Source organism: Schistocerca americana, chromosome 1, assembly GCF_021461395.2.
Source record: "Schistocerca americana isolate TAMUIC-IGC-003095 chromosome 1, iqSchAmer2.1, whole genome shotgun sequence".
Classification (NCBI taxonomy): Eukaryota; Metazoa; Arthropoda; class Insecta; order Orthoptera; family Acrididae; genus Schistocerca; species Schistocerca americana.
In genome coordinates this window covers 698,078,387-698,103,761 of record NC_060119.1, presented here as the reverse complement: position 1 = coordinate 698,103,761, position 25,375 = coordinate 698,078,387, and the positions used below count along the sequence as shown (strand labels likewise).

Genomic DNA, 25,375 nt, shown 5'->3' with positions numbered 1-25,375 from the left:
GTAGTAGTTGATTATATTACAAAAATAGGCATTTTTCGTACCTCTCGCATATGTAAGTCAGGCATTCTCATGCACCCTGTATGCAGATAACTGTTCCATTTTTAACGTCAGGCACGTGAGGGGGAAAGGCAGTTTATTATCAATACGATAAGCGGTTGGCGTCTGCTTGACTTGTTACTTGCCTAACAAAATACTAGCTCCATTTTATTTTCTTCACCTTTTGCGTTTCAGTATTTTATAACTTTGCATCTGACAGCATTTTAGCATTTTTATTTTTTCTAGATTTTGAGTTCTAAGGCGACTCATTGAAGCCGAAACCAGCAAAATCTCATAAATCCACCAAATGCGATCACGACTTTTGTGAATAAGAAAATTGGCCAGGTACGGCTACTACTCGCGCTCCCAGGGTTCCGTACTAGATTAATTGTGTATATAGATAGTTCATCCGACTCAAAAGTCGACCAAAGTGGCCGAGCGGTTAAAGGCGCTACAGTCTGGAACCGCACGACCGCTACGGTCGCAGGTTCGAATCCTGCCTCGGTCATGGATGTGTGTGATGTCCTTAGGTTAGTTAGGTTTAAGTAGTTCTAAGTTCTAGGGGACTGGTGACCACAGCAGTTGAGTCCCATAGTGCTCAGAGCCATTTGAATCGTTTTTGATGCTGCTGGTTGCAATTAGTTAAATCTAGTCGTTTTCAAATGTTATCTTAACGTCAACTTTCTTTCCCTGTAGAACCTACTGATATCTTAGAATGGATTTTTATTGATTTCTTTATAAAAGATACTCAATAATAAAGTAAGAGAAAATAAAAACTGTGTTTCAGACTTTTGTTATCTGCAATGAAAATGCCTGACGACGTAATTATTCCTCGAATGACATCATGTTAATTGCAACAGGACTCTACTAAATGATGCTGGTCACAACTGAAAATGATGAAGGCTTTGTAAGAAAACGATCATCAGCAAATTTCCACATCTTATACCTCGTTTTCATTATATTACGTTACGTTGAGAGATAAAAGAACAATTGCCGACATAGAGTTAACATGCAGAAGACAAAGGTCCTTCATATTATGTCCCTTATATCGAGAAGGGGCGCAAATTAAAGAAGAACAACATTTAAGTCAAGTCTGATAATTTTATTTTTGTATAAATATTGCAGTGATTTGTAAATATGTACATCTGTATTGCTACAAGCGAGCCGTTTTCGTACTATATATCGGTGGTCACATTTGGGGGGGTCCAGCTGGTAAGGGCACTAATAGTGGACATTGGCGTGGGGCGTAGCGATGGCGGAGTGTGCCGTCTTCAGAGGCGCTCCATAGACTCCAGCAGCGGACGCTGGAGACAGCAGGGAGCGCGCCGCTCCAGGAACTATGCCTCCTGAAACAACAGCAACAGACACTGCGGTAATTTGAAGATACTAGTTTTACACCCACCTGCAGCAGGATCAGTACACTACTGGTACATCAGTGCCAACGCTGAACTGAGCTAATAGAGCGTTTAAGTTGTGGATTATTTTATTTATTATTATCTGTCGAGCATTAAAAAAATATTAACGTGGTCCAAATCGTTTACTGATCTCAAATGCGTTGGTAACTGCCTAAACCCTTAAAACACACAAGTGTTAGTTAACGTGAAAAAAAACTAAACTTTTGCTGCCGTAGAAGCCTACGTCCCTGTGATGAACAGGGAATAACAAAACAATACTCACAAACATCAAGTCTTTGTAGACAGTCATGAGTAACAAACAGAGGATAGGAATAAACGTCCGGAAACACTATCCAGTGACGCTGCAACTTGGCATCCCTTTCAGCAGCTGTCTCGGGTTTTTGCGCCGAAGGACCGTAAGCAGCAGTTACGCAATGGAATTGTCAGCATTCAGGACAACTTTAGGTGGCATCGGATTCATCCGCTCCTGTCTCAGCACCGCAGAGAACGAGCTCGACTTTGCTGTTGAAAGGGTGGCCTAACTTCAGGTACTGGCCGTTATAACTACCACATTAACAACCTCAGTTTGTTCCTTAAGACGCCCTCTGCTGTTGGCATTGTTTTGACACATCTTGTTTATCACGCTGGTGTGGACTTGGGTTTGGAAATGAAAACTACATATGATGGTATAATACAGTTTGACAAATTATGCTCACACTGATTTGACATTGGATAGCCTATGATGGTGAAAAGATGTCATTATTTCCATCGTATGAGTATCAACTTCCCTGACATGCCATGCTCTTATGGGTAGATGATATTACTAGAGTTACAGATAAATTGAGAGACATCTGTTACCATAATACGCCCGGAAACACAGCAGAGGTAGGCCAGAACTACGCGTAACGTTTGGCACAACTGTGATTTGTCAACTAATGACCTTTTCACATTGCTTTATGTGGTGATGCATACTTTATTGGGGCTAAGAACAAACAGTATTCTGAATAAGTTTTGAATACATTGTTTGACGGCTGCATCCAACAGCTATTGTGAGAAGCATCAAACGAAATAAATATTTTTAGGCTTAAGGGCTACAAACAGAGCCCATCTTTTCGTGTTTTATTATTGGGAACCATAGTTACTATAAATTCTTCTCTTGCTAAATTTAGCCTAAAACATCAGCCAGAGATTCAAAAACCAGTGGACCTGCAGCTTTAGCTGACAAGAAACTGCAGTTTAAAGACACTTGCACACACTGTCTTTTGTCCTTAATACGCACATGCGCCGGTCGGGGTGGCAGAGCGGTTCTAGGCGCCACAGTCTGGAACCGCGCGACTGCTGCGGTCGCAGGCTCGACTCCTGCTTCGGGCATGGATGTGTGTGATGCCCTTAGGTTAATTAGATTTAAGTAGTTCTAAGTCTAGGGGACTGATGACCTCAGATGTTAAGTCCCATAGTGCTTAGATCCATTTGAACCATATTTTGCTATTACAGGAACGAAGAAGACCAAATGAAAAACAAACATCAAGAAAAATGGGAGAATATTTGTGTTTGGTCGAACTAATAGACAATCGCTATCAGCTTCTTAAAACGAGAACTGAAAACTATTAGTTCATATCTCGCAAACGCAGAACGCTTGTGTCTGAAGCTGAAAGACTTCAGAGATTGCGGTCTAGATAAATATATGTCTAGTAAAATAGTAAGAGCCGAAAAAGTTCATCTTGGTTTAACGGTAGCTTTTGGAGAATGATGTGAAAACAGATCTTCCTAAACTCTCTCTGAAGAAGAGACTAATAGCGAAAATCTAATAGTAACTCAGGCATTCGTAAGATGTGGCATCCCTTAACCCTACAATAAATTCCACAGTCAGATACTATGGGAAAATCTATCGGTTGATCCTAGAAAGTTCTTCTCACACGTAGAACCAGTGAATGGACGCACACATTCTCTTCAGTCTTTCGTGGATTAGTCTGGTGCTGAAACCAGACAGACACAGCTGACTGAAAGCGAAAATATTAAATTCTACATTTAAAAACGTATTTACGGATGAAGATGGTCCCGTATCATTGTTTGAACTGCACACAAACTCAAAAATCTGAAATATTAATATTATCTCCTTGGTATCAAACAACTATTAATCTATATGATAAAGCATATGTCTCCCAAAGGAAAGAACCCAGCCACATCGAGAAAAATAATAAGAGACAATATTCTAAATCCCCATTTTTGTTATGTAGGATGTGTTATTAGTTTTAACCATGCCAAAGACGTTGAGAAGAAAGTTAATAAATATCAAGCTATGTATGGAACAACTGGAAGAACTTGGGAACGAGAACAAGAAAGGAAACTCAAATGAAATTCTACAAATTTATGGATGTACCTACTCCTGTATATGGTTCCGAATCATAGACAGTAACAAAATGAGAAAAACCACGTATATGGGCAGTAGAGATGAAGTTCATGAGATATATAAGGCACTGTAATAAAATGGGTAAAATAAGAAATGAAATGGTAGGATCAGATCTAAAAATCTTTTCTGTTAATGACAAGATAGAAGAGAGTAGAATGAAATGGAAGGATCGCTTTGATAGAATGACAGAAAATAGATTGTCAAAACAGATAATGAATTATCGGCTGACTGGAAACAGAACTAGATAGACCTCATCAGAGGTCATTGAATGGATGACAGACTGGAGCATGTCACTGCAATACCTAATTCTTGAAAGTAGATGATGATGATGATGAAGCATAATTAAGACTACTTAAAATGAACAAGGTACTCGGGCTTGATAGTATTCCAGTTAGATTTTACATCAAATACCCTGCGGATTTAGCTCCTTTCGTAGCTCATATGTCTCTCTTGCAGAACCGGTAGTTACGCGTGACTGGAAAAGAGGGGCAGACCATTCCTACTTACGAGAAGAGCAAAAAATTGGGCCACAGAATTACAGATCAACATCACCCAGGGAACGTGCACATCTCGAAAATGGTTCGATTTATTGGACTCCTTATGAAGGAGGCGTGACGATAGACATCAAACGAATTCAGATACGCGCTGGTAGGATCGTAAAAAGTTGGTATAGCATTCAAGAAATTATAACAGAAATCTTTGAGGGAACCCTAGGAAGAAAGACAACGTAGTTCTCACGAAAATCTTGTGGCTCCCATGTTTGAACAAGTAACCATTATGCTGCCACTATATAACTTTCGATGGGATCGTGAGAGTTAGCTAAGAATCAGTAGGACATTTACAGAGGCGTACTGTCAATCTTCCCTCTTTGAGTAAGGGGAAGAAGTTGGACGTGCTTGCTGAAAGCTAGTGTGATTGTGTTTGTATTTGTGTTTATAGATGTAATAAGTGGTCTAGAAATTGCCTGTGGTGATTTACTTTTTGGGACAGAAGTTACAGGCTTGTGATTGTTTTCGTGATTTTTCCAGAGACGTTGCTCTTATATAGACACTGAGTCTCACATTTCCTGTTTCTCCATTATGAATGGGCCCACAGACAAAGCATTACATTCCAACTACCAACAGATGTGAATAATTTCTGTTCAGTATACTGACATTTTGTCATGAAAAGCTCCAAAGAGGTATCACTGAAAACGGCCATAAGGTTCGTCGTTTATTCCAACCCAGCCCTTAAATTCCACACAAACGTCATTTTCTCCACTGAAAAGACCTGCGACATCTGATTAATCTACTATTTTTGTGCATTTGTGTAACATATTTCTAAGCACATATGCTTTGTTCTCTCTTCTTTACAAGAGAAAATTCAGTAACTGTTTGGAATTGAATCCAGAATCAAGTCTTTCAGTCTTATAATCATGCAGCAGAATTTCTTTAGAGACTGAGATCTTAGAAGATTGAATATACAGCGGTACAAACATCACAATTACAAACCTGGAAGGATGTTTCGAGCAGCGGCAGCGCCAGGAACGACAGCAGCCCCCAGAGGGGCAGGCCCAGTTGGGACACCATCCTTGGAGACGACAGCATTAAAACCCGCACCAGGGGCAGCCGTGTACTGCACTGTGCGGACGCTGCCGTCAGGCTCGACCAGGCTGTAGCTGCCCTCCACCACGTCGCCGCTGCGGCTCTCCTGCTGCTGCTTGGCGTCGCCGGTCAGGGCGTCGCTGACGCTGTAGCTGAAGCTGTACTGCGGGTTGGGGTCGTAGTACGGGTCAGCCAGCTCAGCAGGCAGCCCACCGGCCAGGCGGCCCAGACCACCAACGTAGCGTGCTGCACCGAGACCAGCGTAGCTAGGGGCGAGACCAGAGTAGCCTGGAGCTACACCAGCGTAACCAGGGGCGGCACCTGAGTAGCCAGGGCCGAGGCGAGAGTAGGCACCACCAACACCGGCACCAGGGTAGGCGCCTGCTAGAGCTCCAGAGTAGCCAGGAGCATAACCACCAAGTCCAGCTACAGGTGAGCCAGCAGCAGACAGTCTGGCCCTAGCTGCTGCTGCAGCAGCGGCAGCGGTCGAAGCAGCAGCACTCCCAGACAGACCTGATTGCAAAGCAATGAGTTCAATGTCGCACTTGACTGTATCCTAAGACACACTTGCTTGTTTGTACACTACTGTCTGTCTAGAGTGGTGGCATATAGTCAGGTACAGTTGGATAAATGTCATGTTAAAGGAATGTCCATCTTCAGCCACTGGCGTTGCACACATTATTGAATCGCAGCTGACAATTCACACATTACATGCATTGTATATGGGGCCAGTATACAGAGTGCTCAGAGGCAGTCTGAAAATCTGGCAAGGATATTATAGGGTAGGGCGCGCTGAGAAGCAATTATTAAGAAAAAATTCGATACATTGCGCCATTTCCGAGTTAATTAGCATTGAAGTTAGGCTGTCTTATAGTGGCATGCCCAAATAGCCCATCAGAGTCGGTGTCGCCAAACATTATTCTTCATCTGGTTTACTACAACTGAAGAAGAAAGCAATACAAAAATAAGGCATAGAGGGATAGTAAGGACCAAACCCCTGCTAATGGCGGAGCTGTGTCATCCTCTATTGTCTACAATATGAGAACACCTGACACTAATTGTATCTGGTAGGCTGCTTGAATTTGTGCAGGTAATGCTCTGACAGGCTAACTTCAATGCAAATTAACTCAGAAACGGCGCAATGTACCGATTTTTATCAATTACTTCTCAGCATATCCCATCCTGAAACAATCTTCAGATTGTTTTTGACCACCAGGTACAATTTTCCACAGTTTTACTTATTTAATTTGCCTCGGGAAAAAGATTAGATTTTTAAAAAATGTATCATGTTATTAAAGTCAATTTAAACAGATAGTATCTGATCTCAAGTGTGTTGTTTTGAACTCCTTTGTAAAATAGTCACCAATCTGAATGTCGACCAGAAGCCCATGCTATTAGGGAGCGACTTCAGGAAGAACGTTGCACATGCAGTCCCATGATGAAACTACTGCACAAGAAGACAGGCGCATGGTCAGAAGAGAGTAGGTGTCCTGAGTTCGCTGCAGACACTATTCTGATGCGTTATGGACAAAAGATGCATCACACTGTGGGACTGAAATGTAGTAGCAGTTGGAAACGTACTCCCAAGATGAAGGTTGCGAAACAGTACGATTTTTGTTTGTAGAACGTCTAAATTGCACACAAATTCACCATGCAATTCTAGTGGCGTATGAATCAAATGCAATATCCCATTCAAAACTATTGAAATGGTGACAACAAGGCTGCACAAACGTGGGTTATGCTGTCGTAGAAGGAAGGAAGATCTTCCACTATGCGATTTTCACCGTTTGGAGAAGCCTAAAGAAAATCTGGGGGGGGGGGGGGGGGGTCATTTTCCAGCGATAACGACGTTCGCCCAGCGGTTCTCGAATAGCTCCATGACCATGGATCAGATTCTTTTCGTCAGGAGATTTGAAAGATTGGTAGATCTTTATCATCGTAGTTTACAGTCATCTGGTGACTATGTTGAAAATACACTACTGGCCATTAAAATTGCTACACCACGAAGATGACGTGCTACAGACGCGAAATTTAACCGACAGGAAGAAGATGCTGTGATATGCAAATTATTTGCTTTTCAGAGCATTCACACAAGGCTGGCGCCGGTGGTGATACCTAAAACGTGCTGACATGAGGAAAGTTTCCATCCGATTTCTCATACACAAACAGCAGTTGACCGGCGTTCCCTGGTGAAACGTTGTTGTGGTGCCTCATGTAAGGAGGAGAAATGCGTACCATTACGTTTCCGACTTTGATAAAGGTCTGACTGTAGCCTATCGCGAATGCGGGTATCATATCGCGACATTGCTGCTCGCGTTGGTCGAGATCCAATGACTGTTAGCAGAATATGGAATCGGTGGGTTCACGAGGGTAATACGGAACGCCGTGCTGGATCCCAACGGCCTCGTATCACTAGCAGTCGAGATTACAGGCATCTTAACGGCATGGATGGAACGGATCGTGCAGCCACGTCTCGATCCCTGAGTCAACAGATGGGGACGTTTGCAAGACAACAACCATCTGCACGAACAGTTCGACGACGTTTGCAGCAGCATGGACTATCAGCTCGGAGACCATGGCTGCGGTTACCCCTGGCGCTGCATCACAGACAGGAACGCCTGCGATGGTGTACTCAACGACGAACCTGGGTGCTCGAATGACAAAATGTCATTTTTTGGATGAATCCGGGTTCTGTTTACAGCATCATGATGGTCGCATCCGTGTTTGGCGACGTCTCGGTGAACGCACATTGGAAGCGAGTTTCGTCATCGCCATACTGGCGTATCACCCGGCTGGATGGTGTGGGGTGCCATTGGTTACACGTCTCGGTCACCTCTTGTTCGTATTGACGGCATTTTGAACAGTGGACGTTACATTTCAGATGTGTTACTACCTTTGGCTCTACCCTCAATTCGATCCCTGCGAAACCCTACATTTCAGCAGGATAATGCACGACCACATGTCGCAGGTCCTGTACGGGCCTTTCTGGATACAGAAAATGTTGGACTGCTGTCCTGGGCAGCACATTCTCCAGATGTCTCACCAACTGAAAACGTGTGGTCAATGGTGGCCGAGCAACTGGCTCGTCACAATACGCCAGTTACTACTCTTGATGAACTGTGGCATCGTGTTGAAGCTGCATGAGCAGCTGTACCTGTACACGCCATCCAAGCTCTGTTTGACTCAATTCTCAGGCATATGAAGGCCGTTATTACGGCCAGAGGTGGTTGTTCTGGGTACTGATTTCTCAGGATCTCTGCACCCAAATTGCGTGGAATGTTATCACATGTCAGTTCTAGTATAATATATTTGTCCAATGAATACCCGTTTATCATCTGCATTTCTTCTTGGTGTAGCAATTTTAATGGCGAGTAGTGTAGTATCATGTATGTCACTTTGAAGTGTACTGCAATATTAAAAACATTACACGGCTTGCCATAGTACTTTGTAACTTATTTTCTGATGTCCCATTGTAACTAATAACTCTACATTTCAAGGAGATATGCCATTATCTTCTTCCACATTGTAATGTGACGTTGTATAGGAGTATAAAAATTGAATGTTTAGTTGAAACACGAAACAAATAGAAACGTAGAACATAACAAATAAACGTGCAGTAAACCTTTATCGTACGTAGGTGTAGGTTACTGGAAGACTTGTGGGAGCAATGAAGGGCACAGTAAGCAGCATAAATTGTCACAAAGTATCCACCACAATGAATGAATTACGAGCATGTGCGTATTAAAGCACTCCATAGAGTGATGGCTGCAAAACCTCGGTGGAGCGGCCCCAAAACTCTTTATTGCTGGAGCGTTAAATCAAATACAGTCACTTCATCGAGAGAAATTTGCCAACGTTACCTGTGAGTCCGAGTGCTGCGTTGTAGGGCAGAGCACCACGCAGGGCGGGGGCTGCCGAGTAGGAGACTGCAGGGGAACCCAGGTACCCTGCGTTCGCTGCACCCAGCAACGCGCATGCGCACAGCAACACCTGAAACAGGACACCCAATGCATCCATCAGGTCTTTATATAATAGTTATGCTACTCTGATTAACATAGCCCCGCCTACCAATTAGTAGCTGTACATACGTTCGTTTGCGAAATTTTTTCATTCCTACATTCAAAGATAAAAGATAATTTCCTGTGAATCGTAAGATAAAGAAGTACAACGCTAACAAGTAGACGTTTTTTAATGTTTTTCGATACTCTTGCAAACGAACACTTTCTGTATGCTTGGCATTTTGTTAGATGCAATCTTTTATCAATAGTTTGTCATTGCTACTTCTGACACACCCCGAATAGTTACAGAATGAATACATTTTTGAGATGAAACTGTGTTATCCTCTTGTTTATAATTGTTCGCATTTTTAAGGTTGAAGTAAGAGAGCGTCTCTGAGCTTGTAACAGATTTACATATATGTTTTGCGAATGACGACACTAAACTGCCGTAGCGTTGTGGTCTAGCATTTGTTACGTTGAACTTTCTGGTAACTTAGTCACCAATCCAAAAATTAATGAAGAGGGACTCGTTCACCTTGACCACCAGGTTGCTAGTTTCGTGTCGAGGGGGTGGACATATTATTAGTGATAAGGTTTTGAACATAGTCAGAGTGACAGATTACCAGAGGAAAAATCGAAATGCACATAATCTCAGACACAAGTTTCCACACTTTCTATACCACAACGACGCAGCTGGTAGTTACAAGGTGGAGATTACCGCAAGGAAACTGATGAATACACAATATGGAAAAACAATTAGTGAAAGCTGCACGTATGGGACAATCACCACACAGTTCCTATTCACTCTCTCGTTCTCATAATATTATAATTGTCTAGAATTTGAGGTACTATCATGTGGGTAGAGCACAGTTTCGGAGTAGGCAGAAGTTCACATTATCGTAGGGCTCAGTGTAAGAGGGAACCAAAGCGTAATTTGTAGCTATGGATTTAGATCGTCCCTTTGACAGCCACTATCCTGACGAAGAAAATAAAGAATTTTGTAGAAAGATTAGTCTTATACTAGTTTCAGTTGACATTTCTTATAGATCAGCTCAGCATAGTTGGTGGGGGATTTTAGTTCAGTATAGTACGATAATGTTATACTGTTACAAAAAGGTGAAAAATTGAGGGTGAACAGCCATTAAAATTCAATATGGTCGTCAGCAGAAATAGCTCGAATGAGACTGAGATGATTAGAGCTTCGACCAATTATTGTGAAAAGAGAAAGAAATGGCAATGACCTTTCTGCTTGAGTGTTTCGCAGACGGAGAGTCATCATAATCGAAGTGAGAACATCAGTAGCAAATAGGCACCGATTATCAGAATTTTCAACTGAAGATGCGTGCATGAAGATGAATAAGTTATTTTGAGTCGACGCCTGAAACAGTGTGCGGAAAGAAAAGATGAGTGCTAGATAAAGAGAAAGAGAGGAAATTAGAAGAGTGTGAAATGCGGTGCTATTGAAAGACGCTATACTTGAAATTATGGAGTGGCCTAGCGGTTCTAGGCGCTTCAGTCTGGAACCGCGCGACTGCTACGGTCGCAGGTTCGAATCCTACCTCGGGCACGGATGTGTGTGATGTCCTTAGGTTAGTTAGGTTTAAGTAGTTCTAAGTTCTAGGGGACTGACGGCCTCAGCTGTTAAGTCCCATAGTGCCCAGAGCCATTTGAGCCATTTGATTATTCTGCGTATCCGTGTAGTCATTCAGAATCTACATAGTTACTTCAATAAGCTTCATTTGATGTGTGCCACAACCGATCTGGGAATAACAAATTCGCATCCACCAGCTCAAACGGGTATCTCTTGGAAATCTCGTGTATATACAAAACGCCTTTAGGTCTACACCCAGAGCCTCACCTGGAGAACCATGTCGGCGTGTGGAGACGACTGGTGGGCGACTGGCCCCTGCAGCAGCAGACGGCCTTTTTATAGTGACAGAGCAGGGCAGAGTCTCCATCTGCCCCCGCCGGGGATCTTTGAGTGGCAGACCGGACGGCGGTGACGCAACACCTGGTAGGCGGAATCTGGAATCTGGTTCGCCGCATCTGCCACGCCTCGCGACCTCCTGTACCGGCCGGCAGCCGATCTCGTTCTTCTGCCTCCGGCGTTTGGAAAGGGAGGTGACCTTGGCTTTTCACTCTGCTACTGAAAGGAAGATGGGGCGCGTTCAGCATCACTGTCATGTCGGACCTAATGGTAGGGAAAGGTGAGGTAAACTGGCCAGGGCAGGTAACGTGGCCATTGCACATTTTTTTGCCCTGAATAGTGCTGCTGCCTACCGAGAGGTCGCCAAACTAATTTTAATACACACCATTACTGTCCTCTGTAAATATGGCAAAGGAAGTTTGTTCTATCTTTTTTAGTAAACACTTTTCTGATTTTGAGTTGTTAATATAACGTAAGTGATTTACATTATTCTCGTTACTGCAAATATACGTAGAGTAATACATTTTTAGACTATCAAAGTTTAAGCAGTTCTTTTGGTTCGCAAATGTCTTCCTTGTTGCTTCTTTCCGTTTGATAGTTTCATCTACAAACCACTAACACCCACATGGCGTCTTGTCGGGAAAAGTGGTCACACTACTCGTCGGAAAATGTGGCCAACAAGGGCTACTTCCTGCAACATATCACGCATATCACTAGAGATCAGACTAACTTTGAAATTATTCCACATATTACGCATATTACAACAGATCAGAATAACTCCTAAATTATTTTATATACAAAGCTAACCTGCGTCTTTCTATCGCTTTGTGGCGATTGTGAATTAGTTAATGTTTTGTTCTTTAAAACCGTCTCTGTTCTATTACATTTGCCTCAAAACAAAAATCCAATTAAATACGATCTTCTGTAGCCTCATGGCATTGCTTGGCAATCTATGGCACCAAGATAAACAGAAACATGTCCGCAAATCAGAAAACAAGCAGGGGATTCTCTTGCAATAGCACCGAATAAAAGCCCTTTTCACTTCCGGTTAATTACGACTGAAATGAACGGTATACCTAAAGTCCCCTGTCGTGATCCAAAGGCATCTCCTCCGAAGAATAATTGAAATCCGTGAAATGTAAGTGCTGCTGTAACCTAATCACCAATGCTCTGTGCTTTTAGCAGTGACGATAAGAAAATGAACTTCGATAAAGGTAAAATGTAAATAAAGAATGAAATGGAATCACTGTTATTCGAAAAATATGGAAAGAAAGTTACCAGTTTAGTTACTGAATAAAGAAAATTAACTTTCAGCAGCTGAAATGAGAAAAATTACTGTTTCTGTAATTAATGATTCGTGTTCTGGTGAATTTGTGCAAGAAGACTTGGTTTGTTGTCAGGTGAAAATAGAACGAAATTGTAAATTTTACGTTAGCACAGCTTCAAATGGATATGTCACAGTGGTCAAAAACTTTTCAATTAAATCGTAAACCATGGAAACAATTTAGTAATGCCTAGAGAACAACGAAATTTCACTAACTGTGGAGGGTTACGTAAAATACTGAAATCGTGACGTCATTCTCTGTAATGCTTACTGTCGTTAGTTTTGTGCAGAAGGGATTTATACTTATTCATTGCCAAATGCTGTCATTTAAACCGGAGAACATCAGAATGATTTGAGCCATACTCAAGAATCACTTTTATGTAATCTACAAAGCTGAGTTTCAAATGCGCAAATGAGTCTAAATTCGAGAAATGATTTTGCTGACTTATTGATCACAAATAACTTCAACTTTCACTTCAACGTATTCGCTAACAGCCACTGAAAATCACTTTGTACAATTACCATTGTTTGCTCAAGGCTTAAAAATTCTTCTGAGTGATTGCAGTTGCGTAAAATGAAAACTTATTTACCATTAAAAATACTAAAAATACAATTTATTTAATTTTAATTTTTAAGCACTGATTTTGAAATTACTGTTCAAATTACTAGGCGTAAACACATTTGTTAATTACTGTCTTGCAGACAATTGAAACTTTAATTACTGGTACTTTTTTCAGCATAGCAACAAGTTACTCACCGATTTGTTATTTTATTAGACTTATATTGTGTCTGGCACAGTTGTTAGATCGGTTATCAAGATTTAAGTGAGTTTGAACATGGTGTTATAGTAGGCGCACTAGCGACGGGACACAGCAGCTCTGACGTAGCTATGAAGTGAGGATTTTCCCCAACGACCATTTCACGAGTGTACCGTGAATATCAGGAATCCGGTAAAACATCAAATCTCCGACATCGCTGCGGCCGGAAAAAGATCCTGCAAGAACGGGCCCAACGACGTCAGAGGATAATCGTTCAACGTGACAGAAGTGCAACTCACCAATAAATTGCTGCAGATTTCAATGCTGTGCCATCAACAAGTGTCGGTGTCCGAACCATTCAACGAAACTTCACCGATATTGGCTTTCGAAGTCGAAGGCCCACTCGTGTACCTTTGATCACTGCTCGACACAAAGCCTTACGCCTCGCCTGTGCCCGCCAACACCGACATTGGACTGTTGGTGACTGGAAACATGTCGCCATGTCGGACGAGTCTCGTTTCAAATTGTATCGAGCCGATGGACATGTACCGGTATGGAGACAACCTCATCAATCCATGGACCCTGCATGTCAACAGGAGACTGTTCAAGCTGGTGGAGGTTCTGTATGGAGTTGGGAGTGTGCAGTTGGACTGACACGGGACCCCTCGTAGTCTAGATACGACTCTGACGGGTGACACGTACGTGAGCATCCTGTCTGATCACCTGCATCCAATCATGTCCATAGTGCATTCCGACGGACTTGGGCAATTCCAGCAGAAAAATGCGACACCCCACACGTCCAGAATTTCTGCTGAGTGGCTTCAGGAATACTCTTCTGAGCTTAAACGCTTGCGTTGTCCATCAGATTCCCAAGGCATGAACATTATTGAGGATATCTGGGATGCCATGCAACGTGCTGTTCAGAAGAGATCTCCACCCCTTCGTACTCTAACGGTTTATTGACAACCTTGCAGGATTCATGGTGTCAGTCCCCTCCAGCACTATTTCAGCCATTAGGCGCATACATCGCACGTCGTGTTGCGCCACTTTTGCGTGTTCGCGGGGGCCCTACACGATACTAGACAGGTGTACCGTTACCAGTTTCTTTGGCTCTTCATGTGTGTGTGTGTGTGTGTGTGTGTGTGTGTGTGTGTGTAGGGTGAGCATTTATAGTGTCGAGCCATGTTGTTCCGAAACGAAGGAGGAAATCAGAAAATCGAAAACGTTAACACACAAAATTTGCAGTATTCGTAAGGGGACATAAGATAGTGGCCATGACTCGTCCTTAAAATACCATTCTCAATGTTTTTTTCAGAGTGAAATAAATTTTTTGTGGGATGATGTGTTCTTTTCTACAGAAATGGAAAGGGCATTCAGTTCTGAGTATAAAAACTATAGTACATTTATCCACTAGGGTTAACATATGTTGTGATATTGGACAAATAAGACAGCAAATGGTTTTCACACATTTGATTTTACTGGGAGCCATTTACTTACAATACGTATACTTGTACACTGCATAACTGTAATTCGCGTTCATATTACAATATCAATTTAGTAAATGCTCAGAGTGAAGACCATTAACTTCGATGAATTTCCGAAAACGCGTTCTAAAAGACAGCTGAACATGAATCAACATTTCTTTACTGATTCCTGCAGAGATATTTCGAATTTGTTGACACATATTTTCGGGTGTGTCTAGCATTTATTGATAATCTTTGCTGTTAATGGGTCCCCATGAGAGAAAGCGTGGAGACGTGAGATTAGGGCGAGCGAATTGGCCAATGGACAGGCCCACTATGTCCTATCCACCGATCAGGATAATCTCTGTTCAGTATTTTTCGTGCTATAGCTGAATAATGAGAACGACAATCATCGAATTGACACTACGTGGCACAAAGTTCCACAAGGGGCGCATCTTCAAGCAACGCTGGAAGTTCTTCATCAAAAATTTTGAGAATTTCTAGCCATTCAGTTTACCTCCATTGAAGAACGATCCAATGATAGTTAATCCCAGAATTCCGCACCAAAGATTCACACTCCACTATCTTTGATGCTCAGTTTCCCGTAACCATCTTGGATTTTCTACTGAGGAATAATACATACCTTTTTCAATTTGTACTGGAGTCCATTGCCAGAATTCAACACGATTCTCGAAATCATCCCCGTGAAAGACTTGATGGAGACCAATGTTATACGGATGGAATTTATTACGTTTAGGTATATGAAGAACACTCTTCCGAGAAATACTCGAATCATGTTGCAATTGACGCGCACCTACGTGAGGATTAACGGCAACTGCAGCTAATACAGCGGCTTCAGAATATTCCCCAGTAGCAGTTCTTGTTCGATAATGGTTTTTTGGTGCGACACCTCCCGATTCAGAGAATGTGATCGCAAGTCGTTGAAAACTTCTTACAGATGTCTCTCTCCTGACAGGATAACGTTATCCGTGTAATGTGCAAGCTGCTACAGCGTTCATCAAACCAAAGTGGTGCTCACTGAGAACAATATGTGATGTTCTTATGAGGTTTAAACTGGCAATGGATAAACATACCGATGTCAACAAACCTGTAAACAAATGAGTATTGTTATGGGAATAGAAATAAAAGATCAACAAACCAGCTTACGTCAACAAATGAATTTGCTTCACAAAATTATAATAACAAAATAAAAACAGAGAGAGAGAGGGAGTAGTATTTGCTGCCGTCTTTGTCCAGTACCACATTACTTATCACCCCTAGCGGATAATTGTACTTCAACTTTTATATTCAAAATTGAATTCACTTCCCATTTGTGGAAGATAACAGACCATTTTATTTTTAAAAAAGTAATTGGCCCTGGAAAAACATTGAGAATGGCATTGCAAGGACGAATTACGGTCACTCTCTTACGTTCCTTTATGAGAACTGCAAATATTGTAAGAACACTACTTCGATTTTCCCTTTAGTTTCGGAGCAACATGGCCGCGACACTATAAACGCCTCCCCCTACTGTTTCTTATTCACTGGGATTTTCTCGGATTAGTAAAAATGGATAGGATGGAATCTACTTCGGTAAACTGTCTTTGGTAGAACTGATAATCAACACTTTGAAAAATCTTGCGGCTATTCAGTCACAAAATTAACTACGATGCTGGCTAGCCGAATATAAGACTAATCAAATAACTAGTTGGATCTTAATTCACGCTGAGTCGTCGTCGTTGCATGTAAGGCACTATTCGTTGACAGCGTGTGACACAGGCTCTTCTTCTCCCAGATCCACAATAAATAAAACTAGACTCACAGTAATCTTCACGTTAATTGGTTCCTCTTACACTGATTGTACTGTACCAGGTTAATGCCTAATACTGTGCCTGGCCACACCAAACTTCCGCCGAGCCTTTACATACTTTAGCACCTATGCCTTATGCCCACGTCTCGAAATAAAAACCTCGTCGGTATTCTCTGCACCGTTCTCTATACGCAACCCAACTCAAATGTAAACATCTCAACACTATTGTATACTGTTCTGCTAGTGCGCTCGCACGCCCAGCGATATGCGATTGTAGCTTTTCTGTCCTCTTCGACAACGACGTATAACATTGACTAAGCAGGGGTACCTGCATACAAGTAGCATACATTTAATATTCATTTAATTTCACGATAGAAAAGCAGTATAATATTACAGAATTTCATACGAAAAATGTTAATACAAATTTTTACAAGGTTTGTTTCACAGAAAAACACACATCATAATAGCGAAATCGAAAGAAAAAATAAATTGGTAATCTAGATGTAATCTGGACACATTACTCATCTAGGTAGGGAAAAGTTGTCACTATGTAAACCTTAAGAAATTGCACATAGTTCCTATTGACGATTTTCCTTTTGCCTTAATATTTTTTGATGTGACACCTTACAGTAGGTAATTCAAGGCATGTAAGCGGCGAACTTCCACCAATAACCACGGACTGGTGAAAATTCAGTTTCCCTCAAAGCGACCACATTATCCACCTTCCCCTGTACCAATATTGGTTAGAGCTGAAAGACTAAATTATTGCTACACCTGTGCTTGTACAAGGACAAATATATCAATACACGCGAAGCAGTTGTACAGTACACGGTTACAACTCACATTTTAACTGTTTTTTTTTAATTTTTAAATGGTGTATAATACGGAGGAAGCAAACTGAAACACACATTCACATTAAACAATGTTTGTAGCGGTCAAAACACTGTAGCTGTTTTGCAGAGAAGATCGATTTACAACTTCGTTTTCAGTGGTTTTTCGCCAACACTGTACGAAAATTATAGAATGTTTTTTTTAAAACAACGTTTCCGTGTTCAAGCGATCTAATTCTACTACACACTCGTCGACACGGTGTAAAACAGGAAACTCTTTCGAGTACATGCAGTGACAGATAAAAGGTGTTGATACATCAAAGCGCGAATATGCTCAAAATTTACGAAGAAAGGTTTCTGCGTCACTTTTCTTACATTTCGACAGCGAAATGTTGATCCACGTGGAATGTCTAAGCTTAGTTATTTCTTACCATTAGATATTATATGCTTCGTGTGGAACGTCTAAGTGAATCATTCATTACCACTAAATCTGATAATGCTTACAGTCATCCTTACAATCTCCTACTTACATTTCACTGACACGTTACAGCCGTCCTAGTGACATTAGGAGTGTTTGTGTGGGCATATAACGGAAAGGAATGGGAAATAAAGATTGTGGCGAAATCCTACACGCAGAACGGTTTTGCTATTATTGAGAGTTGCCTTTTATTAACTCCATGGATTGTACATACAAAAGCGTAATCCATGAAAGTACTACACTGAAGCGCCAAAGAAACTGGTATAGGCATCTGTCTTCAGAGATATGTAAACAGGCAGAATACGGGGCTGCGGTCGGCAACGCCTAAATAAGTCAACTGTCTGGAGCAGTTAGATCGGTTACTGCTGCTACACGGCAGGTTTTCAAGATTTAAGTGAGGTTGAACGTGGTGTTGTAGTCGGCGCACGAGCGATGGGACACGGCATCTCCGACATAGAGATGAAGTGGGGATTTTCCGGTACGACCATTTCACGAGTACATCAGGAATCCGGCAAAACATCAAATCTCCGGCATCACTACGGCCGAAAAAAGATCATGCAAGAACGGGGCCAACGACGACTGAAGAGAATCGTTCAACGTGATAGACGTGCAGTCCTTCGACAAAATTGATGAAAATTTCTATGCTGGGCCATCAAATAGTGTCAGCGTGCAAACCATTCAACGAAACATCATCGGTATGGGCTTTCGGAGACGAAGGCCCACTCGTGTACCCTTGATGACCGCACGACACAAAGCTGTACGCCTCGCCTGAGCCCGTTAACACCGACATTGGACTGTTGATGACTGGAAACATGTTGCCTGTTCGGACGGGTCTCGTTTCAAACTGTGTCGAGCGAATGGACGTGTGTAGGTACGGAGACAAACTCTTGAAGCCATGGATCCTGCATGTCAGCAGGAGATTGTTCAAGTTTGTGGAGCCTCTGTAATGGTGTGAGGAATGTGCAGTTAGAGTGGTATGGGACCCCTGATACGTCTAGATACGACTCTGACAGGTGACACGTGCGTAAGTATCCTGTCTAATCACCTGCATCCATTCATTGTGCATTCCGAACGACTTGGGCAATTCCAGCAGGACGATGTGACAACCACAAATCCAGAATTGCTACAGAGTGGCTCGAGGAACACTCTTCTGAGTGTAAACACTTCCGCTAGCCACCAAACTCCGCAGACGTGATCATTATTGAGCGTATCTGGGATGCCTTACAACGTGCTGTTCGGAAGAGATTTCCAACTCCTCGCACTGTTACGGATTTATGGACAGCCCTGTTGGATCCATGGTGTCAGCTTCCTCCAGCACTACTTCAGACATTAGTCGAGTGCATGCCATGTCGTGTAGAGGCACTTTTGCCTTCTCGCGGGGGCCCTACATGATAATAGGCAGGTGTACAAATTTGTTTTGGCTCTTCACTGTGTTTACTAATCACAGGTGTTATCAAGCAACCCACATCCTCCATATCCAGGTCATGCAGGTGAATGAGGCTGATTCTGTTGTCATCTGAAGTGCCTTGCACCATGGTGTGTATTTTTCAGTCTCATCCTTCTAATTTATCTTGAATTTTCATTTTTTTGGTGTCAAATCTATCGTTAATTTCATCAATTTGTCCTTGCATAGTTTCAACATTACTATTAATAATATTGATTTAACTTTTTAAATCTCTAATTGAATTTCTCACAACTACTCTTGAATTTACTTCATCACTTTGTTTACTGATTTTAACCCCTTGCATCTGAATTTGCTTACTTTGTGTTTTCTCAAGTGTTTCAATTTTGTTGTTAATGTCACTACTCAATGCTTTCATTTGATGACCCTGTGTTGTAATTTGTTTGTTAATGTCACAGCATTTTGTTTGTTAATGCTGAAATCTGAGCAGCCGACATTTTTAACAATTTAGTCATATCTAGTGGTTTTTCGCTTTCCTGTTCTGATATGTCCACACATTCAAATTCTGCCGGCTGTGGTGGCCGAGCGGTTCTAGGAGCTACAGTGTGGAACCGCGCGACCGCTACAGTCGCAGGATCGAATCCTGCCTCGGGCATGGATGTGTGTGATGTCCTTAGGTTAGTTAGGTTTCTAGGGGACTGATGACCTTAGAAGTTAAGTCTCATAATGCTCAGAAAGATTTGAACAATTTTGAACCATTCAAATTCTGCTCCTCGCGACTCACTCGTTTCACTTTTGACCTTCGATGAATTAAACATATCCATCGATTCGTTGACATAACCACTGCCTTCTATCGTGTCCTCTCACCTGCCTTTTTTTCATTTGCGACAAGTTCATTATTTGAATCTGATCGTTTGTGTGTGTATGATACTCCACGTAAGCCTGCTGTCGTTTCGTGGCGTCATCTATGTTTGCATCTAGCGAACTTCTGCCACCTAATGCACTTTGTACTTTCCAGTCCCGCTCGTCCTGGTCTACTTTCGTTTTTGTATCCATTTTTACTTTGTTACTATTTTGTATCTTTGACTTTCAGATCTGGGAAACTTTGTACTTTCTATTTCACCTGATACATTACAAGTCCGTGCCGCTGGACATTCAGCACAAGCCTTACTATTGTTTTTCGCCCAATATTTACGTTTTGAACTATTTTTGCAATTAATTGCCTCCTCAAGCTTCTTTCTGGCCGCACATGGGGCCTGGACCCCTCCACCATCCTACACACCTATAAATCCTTCATCCGCCCTATCCTCTGCTGTACCCATACTGCCTGGATCGCTGCCCCTCCTAATTTCTACAAATCCCTTGAAATCCTGGAACGCCACGTGCTCCACCTCGCCTATCGCATCCGCCTCCCCTCCCTCATGCGGATCCTGTATGACTTAATTCCGTTCCCACACCTCCTCCTTTTTCTCGAACGGATACGGATCCTTTATACGTCCCGCAAACTTGATCCCCCTCACCCACTTGTCTCTCCCATCCTTTCCCACCCCCATCCGCTACCATGCCTGCACTCCCACATTCCACCCACTCTCCATCTCTTCACATTCCATACCCTGCCCAAGCTGGCTTCGCCAACTCCCCCTCCCTGATGATGCCCTCCTCCCCTAGATCTACCCCTCCTACCAACTTTGATTCTCCCCTTCATCCCCCTGTGTTTTTCCTCCAGGGCATCCTCTCTCCCTTTTCTCCCTCTTCTCTTCCTCCCTCCCTCCCCTCCCCCCTGGGCTTCCACTAACCCCCTACCCTTTCCCCTACCTCTCCTTTCTCCTCTCCCACTGGCATCAACACCCCCCCCTCTCCCTCCAACCCGCACCTCTTCCCTTTGGAAGGTTCCCATCTTTGTTTCGTGAAAAGTGCAATTTCGTGCGCCTGAGATCGTCGCCAGTGCTCTTGTGTGTCTTCGCGTCAGTGTTTCAGTGTTTCTCCGTTTGTGCTCCTCCGTTCACGTGTGTAAATTCGTTCTTCCCCATTGTGTTTAGTGATGAACGTTTTTTATTCAAACAGTGCACCTGTGAACGGCTTCATTTGTTTTACTATGTCTGTCTCCCAATTTTGTCCACCATGTTTGTTTTTCTGTCTTTCTGTTCCCTGTATGTGTTCACTGTGGCCGAAGAGTGGCATACATAGACCGCTGCCGGCCTACCTTTATTGTAAAGGTTTGAAAATAATAATAAAGAAAAAAATTTGCAATTAAAACTGATAATAAATGTACTGCCACGCGGCGCCAGGTATAACACCTATATGTACATTGTGTCAAATATGACTTTAACTTACAATAGGCGTTACCCTCTGGGAGGAACTAGGAATTGTTTGACCATCTGTTAACCTAATGGAGAGAGGGTATCGAACATAAATTTCGTTACTATGGCAATTAATAGAAAGCTGAAAGACTTTAATTTAGGAAATAATAAAAGTAGTGAAAGATTTCGTGAATGAAATAATAAACGGTCTCCAGCCCAATTAGGCATAATAATAGGGAACATTAAGTTCAAAGAATTTAATTATAACTTTGCAAAAAGGACTCTCATTATTTCTCTCTTTGTACAGTGCAATGAACACACACAATAAGTGGACGAACTGAACAGTGATTAGCAGTATTTATCATTCGCATAAATTAGCAGTCACAGAAAGATAAATGGTACTTGACGCCTGTTTATAATAAACGTCATCTCAACCACTAACCAGTTCAGCACCAAAAGTTATCAAAGACATCACGAGACATCTTAAGATAATCATCAGGAACAATCATTATATAGACAAGTGGGATAGTGAAGTACTGAGGACTGGTGATGTGTGTTTGAAGTTCGATAACGAACATCACAATAGGCGGTTCGGTAGAAGAGGAATGGGAATCCCTAAAAAGGACAGTTACAGAATTTTGACAGACAAATTTACTTATAAGGAAGGCAGCTGTGAAGGAATCTTTAATAGCAGAAGAAACAATTAAAAGTGACTGACGATAAAAGAAAATACAAACAAATTTAGGAGAAGTAAGTATACAGTAATGTTACTTAGGAATGAAATCAATAGGAAGTGCTGGGAACCCAAAGGGAAACGGCCGCAGGAAAACTGTGAGGAAATCGGAAGGGAATGGACATCGAAAGGAAACATTCAGCATACAGAAAAGTCATAATGATACTTGGTGAAATTTAAAATAAGTGCATTAACGTTAAGAATCCATAAGGAATTTCGCTGTTGAATGAAGAGAAGAGAGAGGATAGGTAGAAAGAGTGAACTGAGGTCCTCGACAAACGGGAGTAGCTGACGGATGGTGTGATCAAATCAAATAAAGCGTAGAGCATCCAGTACTAGAGTTAAAGCAAAATAGACAGATAATACTTCTACAGTTATTTTTTAAATCATTGGAGAAGTGACAGGCAAACTATTACTCAAATTAATGTGTAGGATCTACGAGGCTGCGGACGTACCACCTCACTTATCCAAGTTCTGCCCCATGTGGTGGCACAGTTGTTTTTGTTTCAAACGAGATAATATAATGCTTGTGGTGTGTTTTATCTCTTCAATTAAATTTTACGATTTTGCATGTGATTTCAGGGTATACTATTGGTTAACAACTTTTTCATGTGCCTGATTTCTGTAACCAGCTTATTTCTAATAGATTTCCAGAAGGCTTTTGACAGTGAACCACACAAGCGGTTCGTAGTGAAATTGCTTATGGAATATCGTCTCAATTACGTGACTGAATTCGTGATTTCCTGTCAGAGAGGTCACAATTCGTAGTAACTGACGGAAAGTCACCTAGTAAAACAGAAGTAATTTCTGAGTTTCCACAGGGTAGTGTTATAGGCCCTCTGCTGTTCCTTATCTATACAAACTATTTAGGAGTCAATCCGAGCAGCAGTCGTAGGCTGTTTGCAGATGATGCTGTCGTTTATCGTCAAGTAAAGTCATCAGAAGATAAAAAAACCGCAAAATGCTTTAGAAAAGAAATCTGTATGGTACAAAAATTGGCAATTGACGCCAAATAATGAAAAGTGTGAGGTCATCCACATGAGTACTAAAAAGAATCCGTTAAACTTCGTTTGCATAATAGTCAAATCTAATGGCCGTAAATTCGACTAAATAACTAGGAATTACAATTACGAATAACATAAACTGAAAAAAACCATAGAAAATGTTGGGTAGAGGGCAAATCAAAGTCTGTGTTTTATTGGCACAACACTTAAGAAATGTAACAGATCTACTGAAGAGACTGCCTACACTTTGCTTGTCTGCCCTCTTTCGGAGTACTGCTTTGCGGTCTGGGATCCTTACCAGATATGATCGGTGGAGAACATCAAGAAAGTTCCAAGAAGAACAGTACGTCTTGTATTATCGCGAAATAGGGGAGAGATCGTCACTGACGTGATACAGGATTTGGGATGGACATCATTAAAACAAAGGCGTTTTTTGTTGCTGCGGAATCATCTCACGAAATTTCAATCGCCATCTGTCTCCTTCGAATGCGAAAGTATTTTGCTAACGCCGACCTGCACAGGGAGGAACGATCATCATTATAAAATAAGGACAGTCAGAGCACGCACGGAAAAATAAAGGTGTTCCTTTTTTCCGCGCGCTGTTCGAGACTGGAATGACAAAGAATTATTGTGACGGTGGTTCGATGAACCCTCTGCTAGGCACTTAAATATGATTAGCAGAGTATCGACGTAACTGTAGGTGTAGATGTTGAGGTTGTGTTTTGCTCACAGTAGTTTGTGATGGAAAGTGTACATGCTCTTCAAAGATGAAGTCAGATCTCCTTCCTATTTTTGCATTAGTGTTATCAGTGCTCTCTTAGTTTTCAACTATTCATGACTCTTTCAAAATATGGTAATCTTTGGGTCACAGTTTGTGATAATGGATGTCAAATTAAACACCTTTCAGAAGTCTGGTTTACAAACTTGTTTTATTTGGCTATCGATTTCAGCGTTTTACTACGCCATCTTCAGGTCCCTGACCGACGTGTAGGAAGGTTCCACATCGGTTCTGGTCAAAACAGGGCCTTTCGGCAGATGATGGTTGAAGTGATCGCTACAGCAAAAATCTACTAATACCAGTATTGCTGGCCCTTGTTTTAATCAGAACCGAGGTAGAGTCTTCCTCCTCGTAGGTCATGGACCTGAAGATGGCGTAGCAAAACGCTGAAATTGATAGCCAAATAATACAACTTTGGAAACTAGACGGCTGAAAGGTATTTAATTTGACATCCTGTGTAGAACAGCCGAGTCCCGCACCATCTCTAAAAAGATGGACATAGATTTGTGCTAATTTTGTCAAATGTTTTACACACTCCACTGTATTTGTGGTTGTATGATCATGTAAAATACAGAGTTGTTTGATGTTATTTTCTTTTTAGTTTCCTTTTTGACCGGAGTTAGGATCCATTGTCAGCAAGCATGCAATATAATTTTATTACATTAACAGAACACTCTTCTTTTCACTTCTTCATGGTGATTGTGCTACTTGATTTTCTCGATGGATATAATTTTATATTCTGTCGGAACCTATTCCAGGACCACTGGTCTTAGGCAAAGAAACGAAAAGATCAGTTGTAGATACGTCTCTCACTTTTCAGCAATGTCTGTATGCATGAAGCATTCATATTTTACTACCTTCCGATATTTATCATATGATATATATGATATGCGATCGTTTGTGGCTTAATTATGGAATACGCAGTAATCTTGTAATTTTTCTATCTTCTTTTCGGCTCAGTGATTGCAAGTTCTATCTAAATGTAAATCCACTTCCCTGTACGGTATATCGTAGTACTTGAGCCAATAGTGTCTCAATATTTTCCTCACCTCCGTCTTCGCATTCCTCCGTCAACATTTTTAGCTCTGGACCAGTATCTTGTTATGATTTGACGTTATTTAGTACCTTTACCTTTAATTAATCTTAT

General features: G+C 41.8%; 1 protein-coding gene across 1 annotated transcript; it reads right to left on the bottom strand.

Annotated features, from left to right (window-relative positions):
- Nucleotides 1-1,123: 1,123 nt before the first annotated feature.
- Nucleotides 1,124-11,316, bottom strand: LOC124544881 (cuticle protein 21-like). Its single transcript, XM_047123607.1, has 4 exons — nucleotides 11,280-11,316; nucleotides 9,284-9,413; nucleotides 5,331-5,936; nucleotides 1,124-1,382 (listed from the first exon to the last, which is right to left on the bottom strand). Exons 1-4 carry the CDS (start codon nucleotides 11,289-11,291, stop codon nucleotides 1,258-1,260), a joined length of 873 nt encoding a protein of 290 aa, XP_046979563.1. The 5' UTR covers nucleotides 11,292-11,316; the 3' UTR covers nucleotides 1,124-1,257.
- Between the last annotated feature and the right edge of the window lie 14,059 nt (nucleotides 11,317-25,375).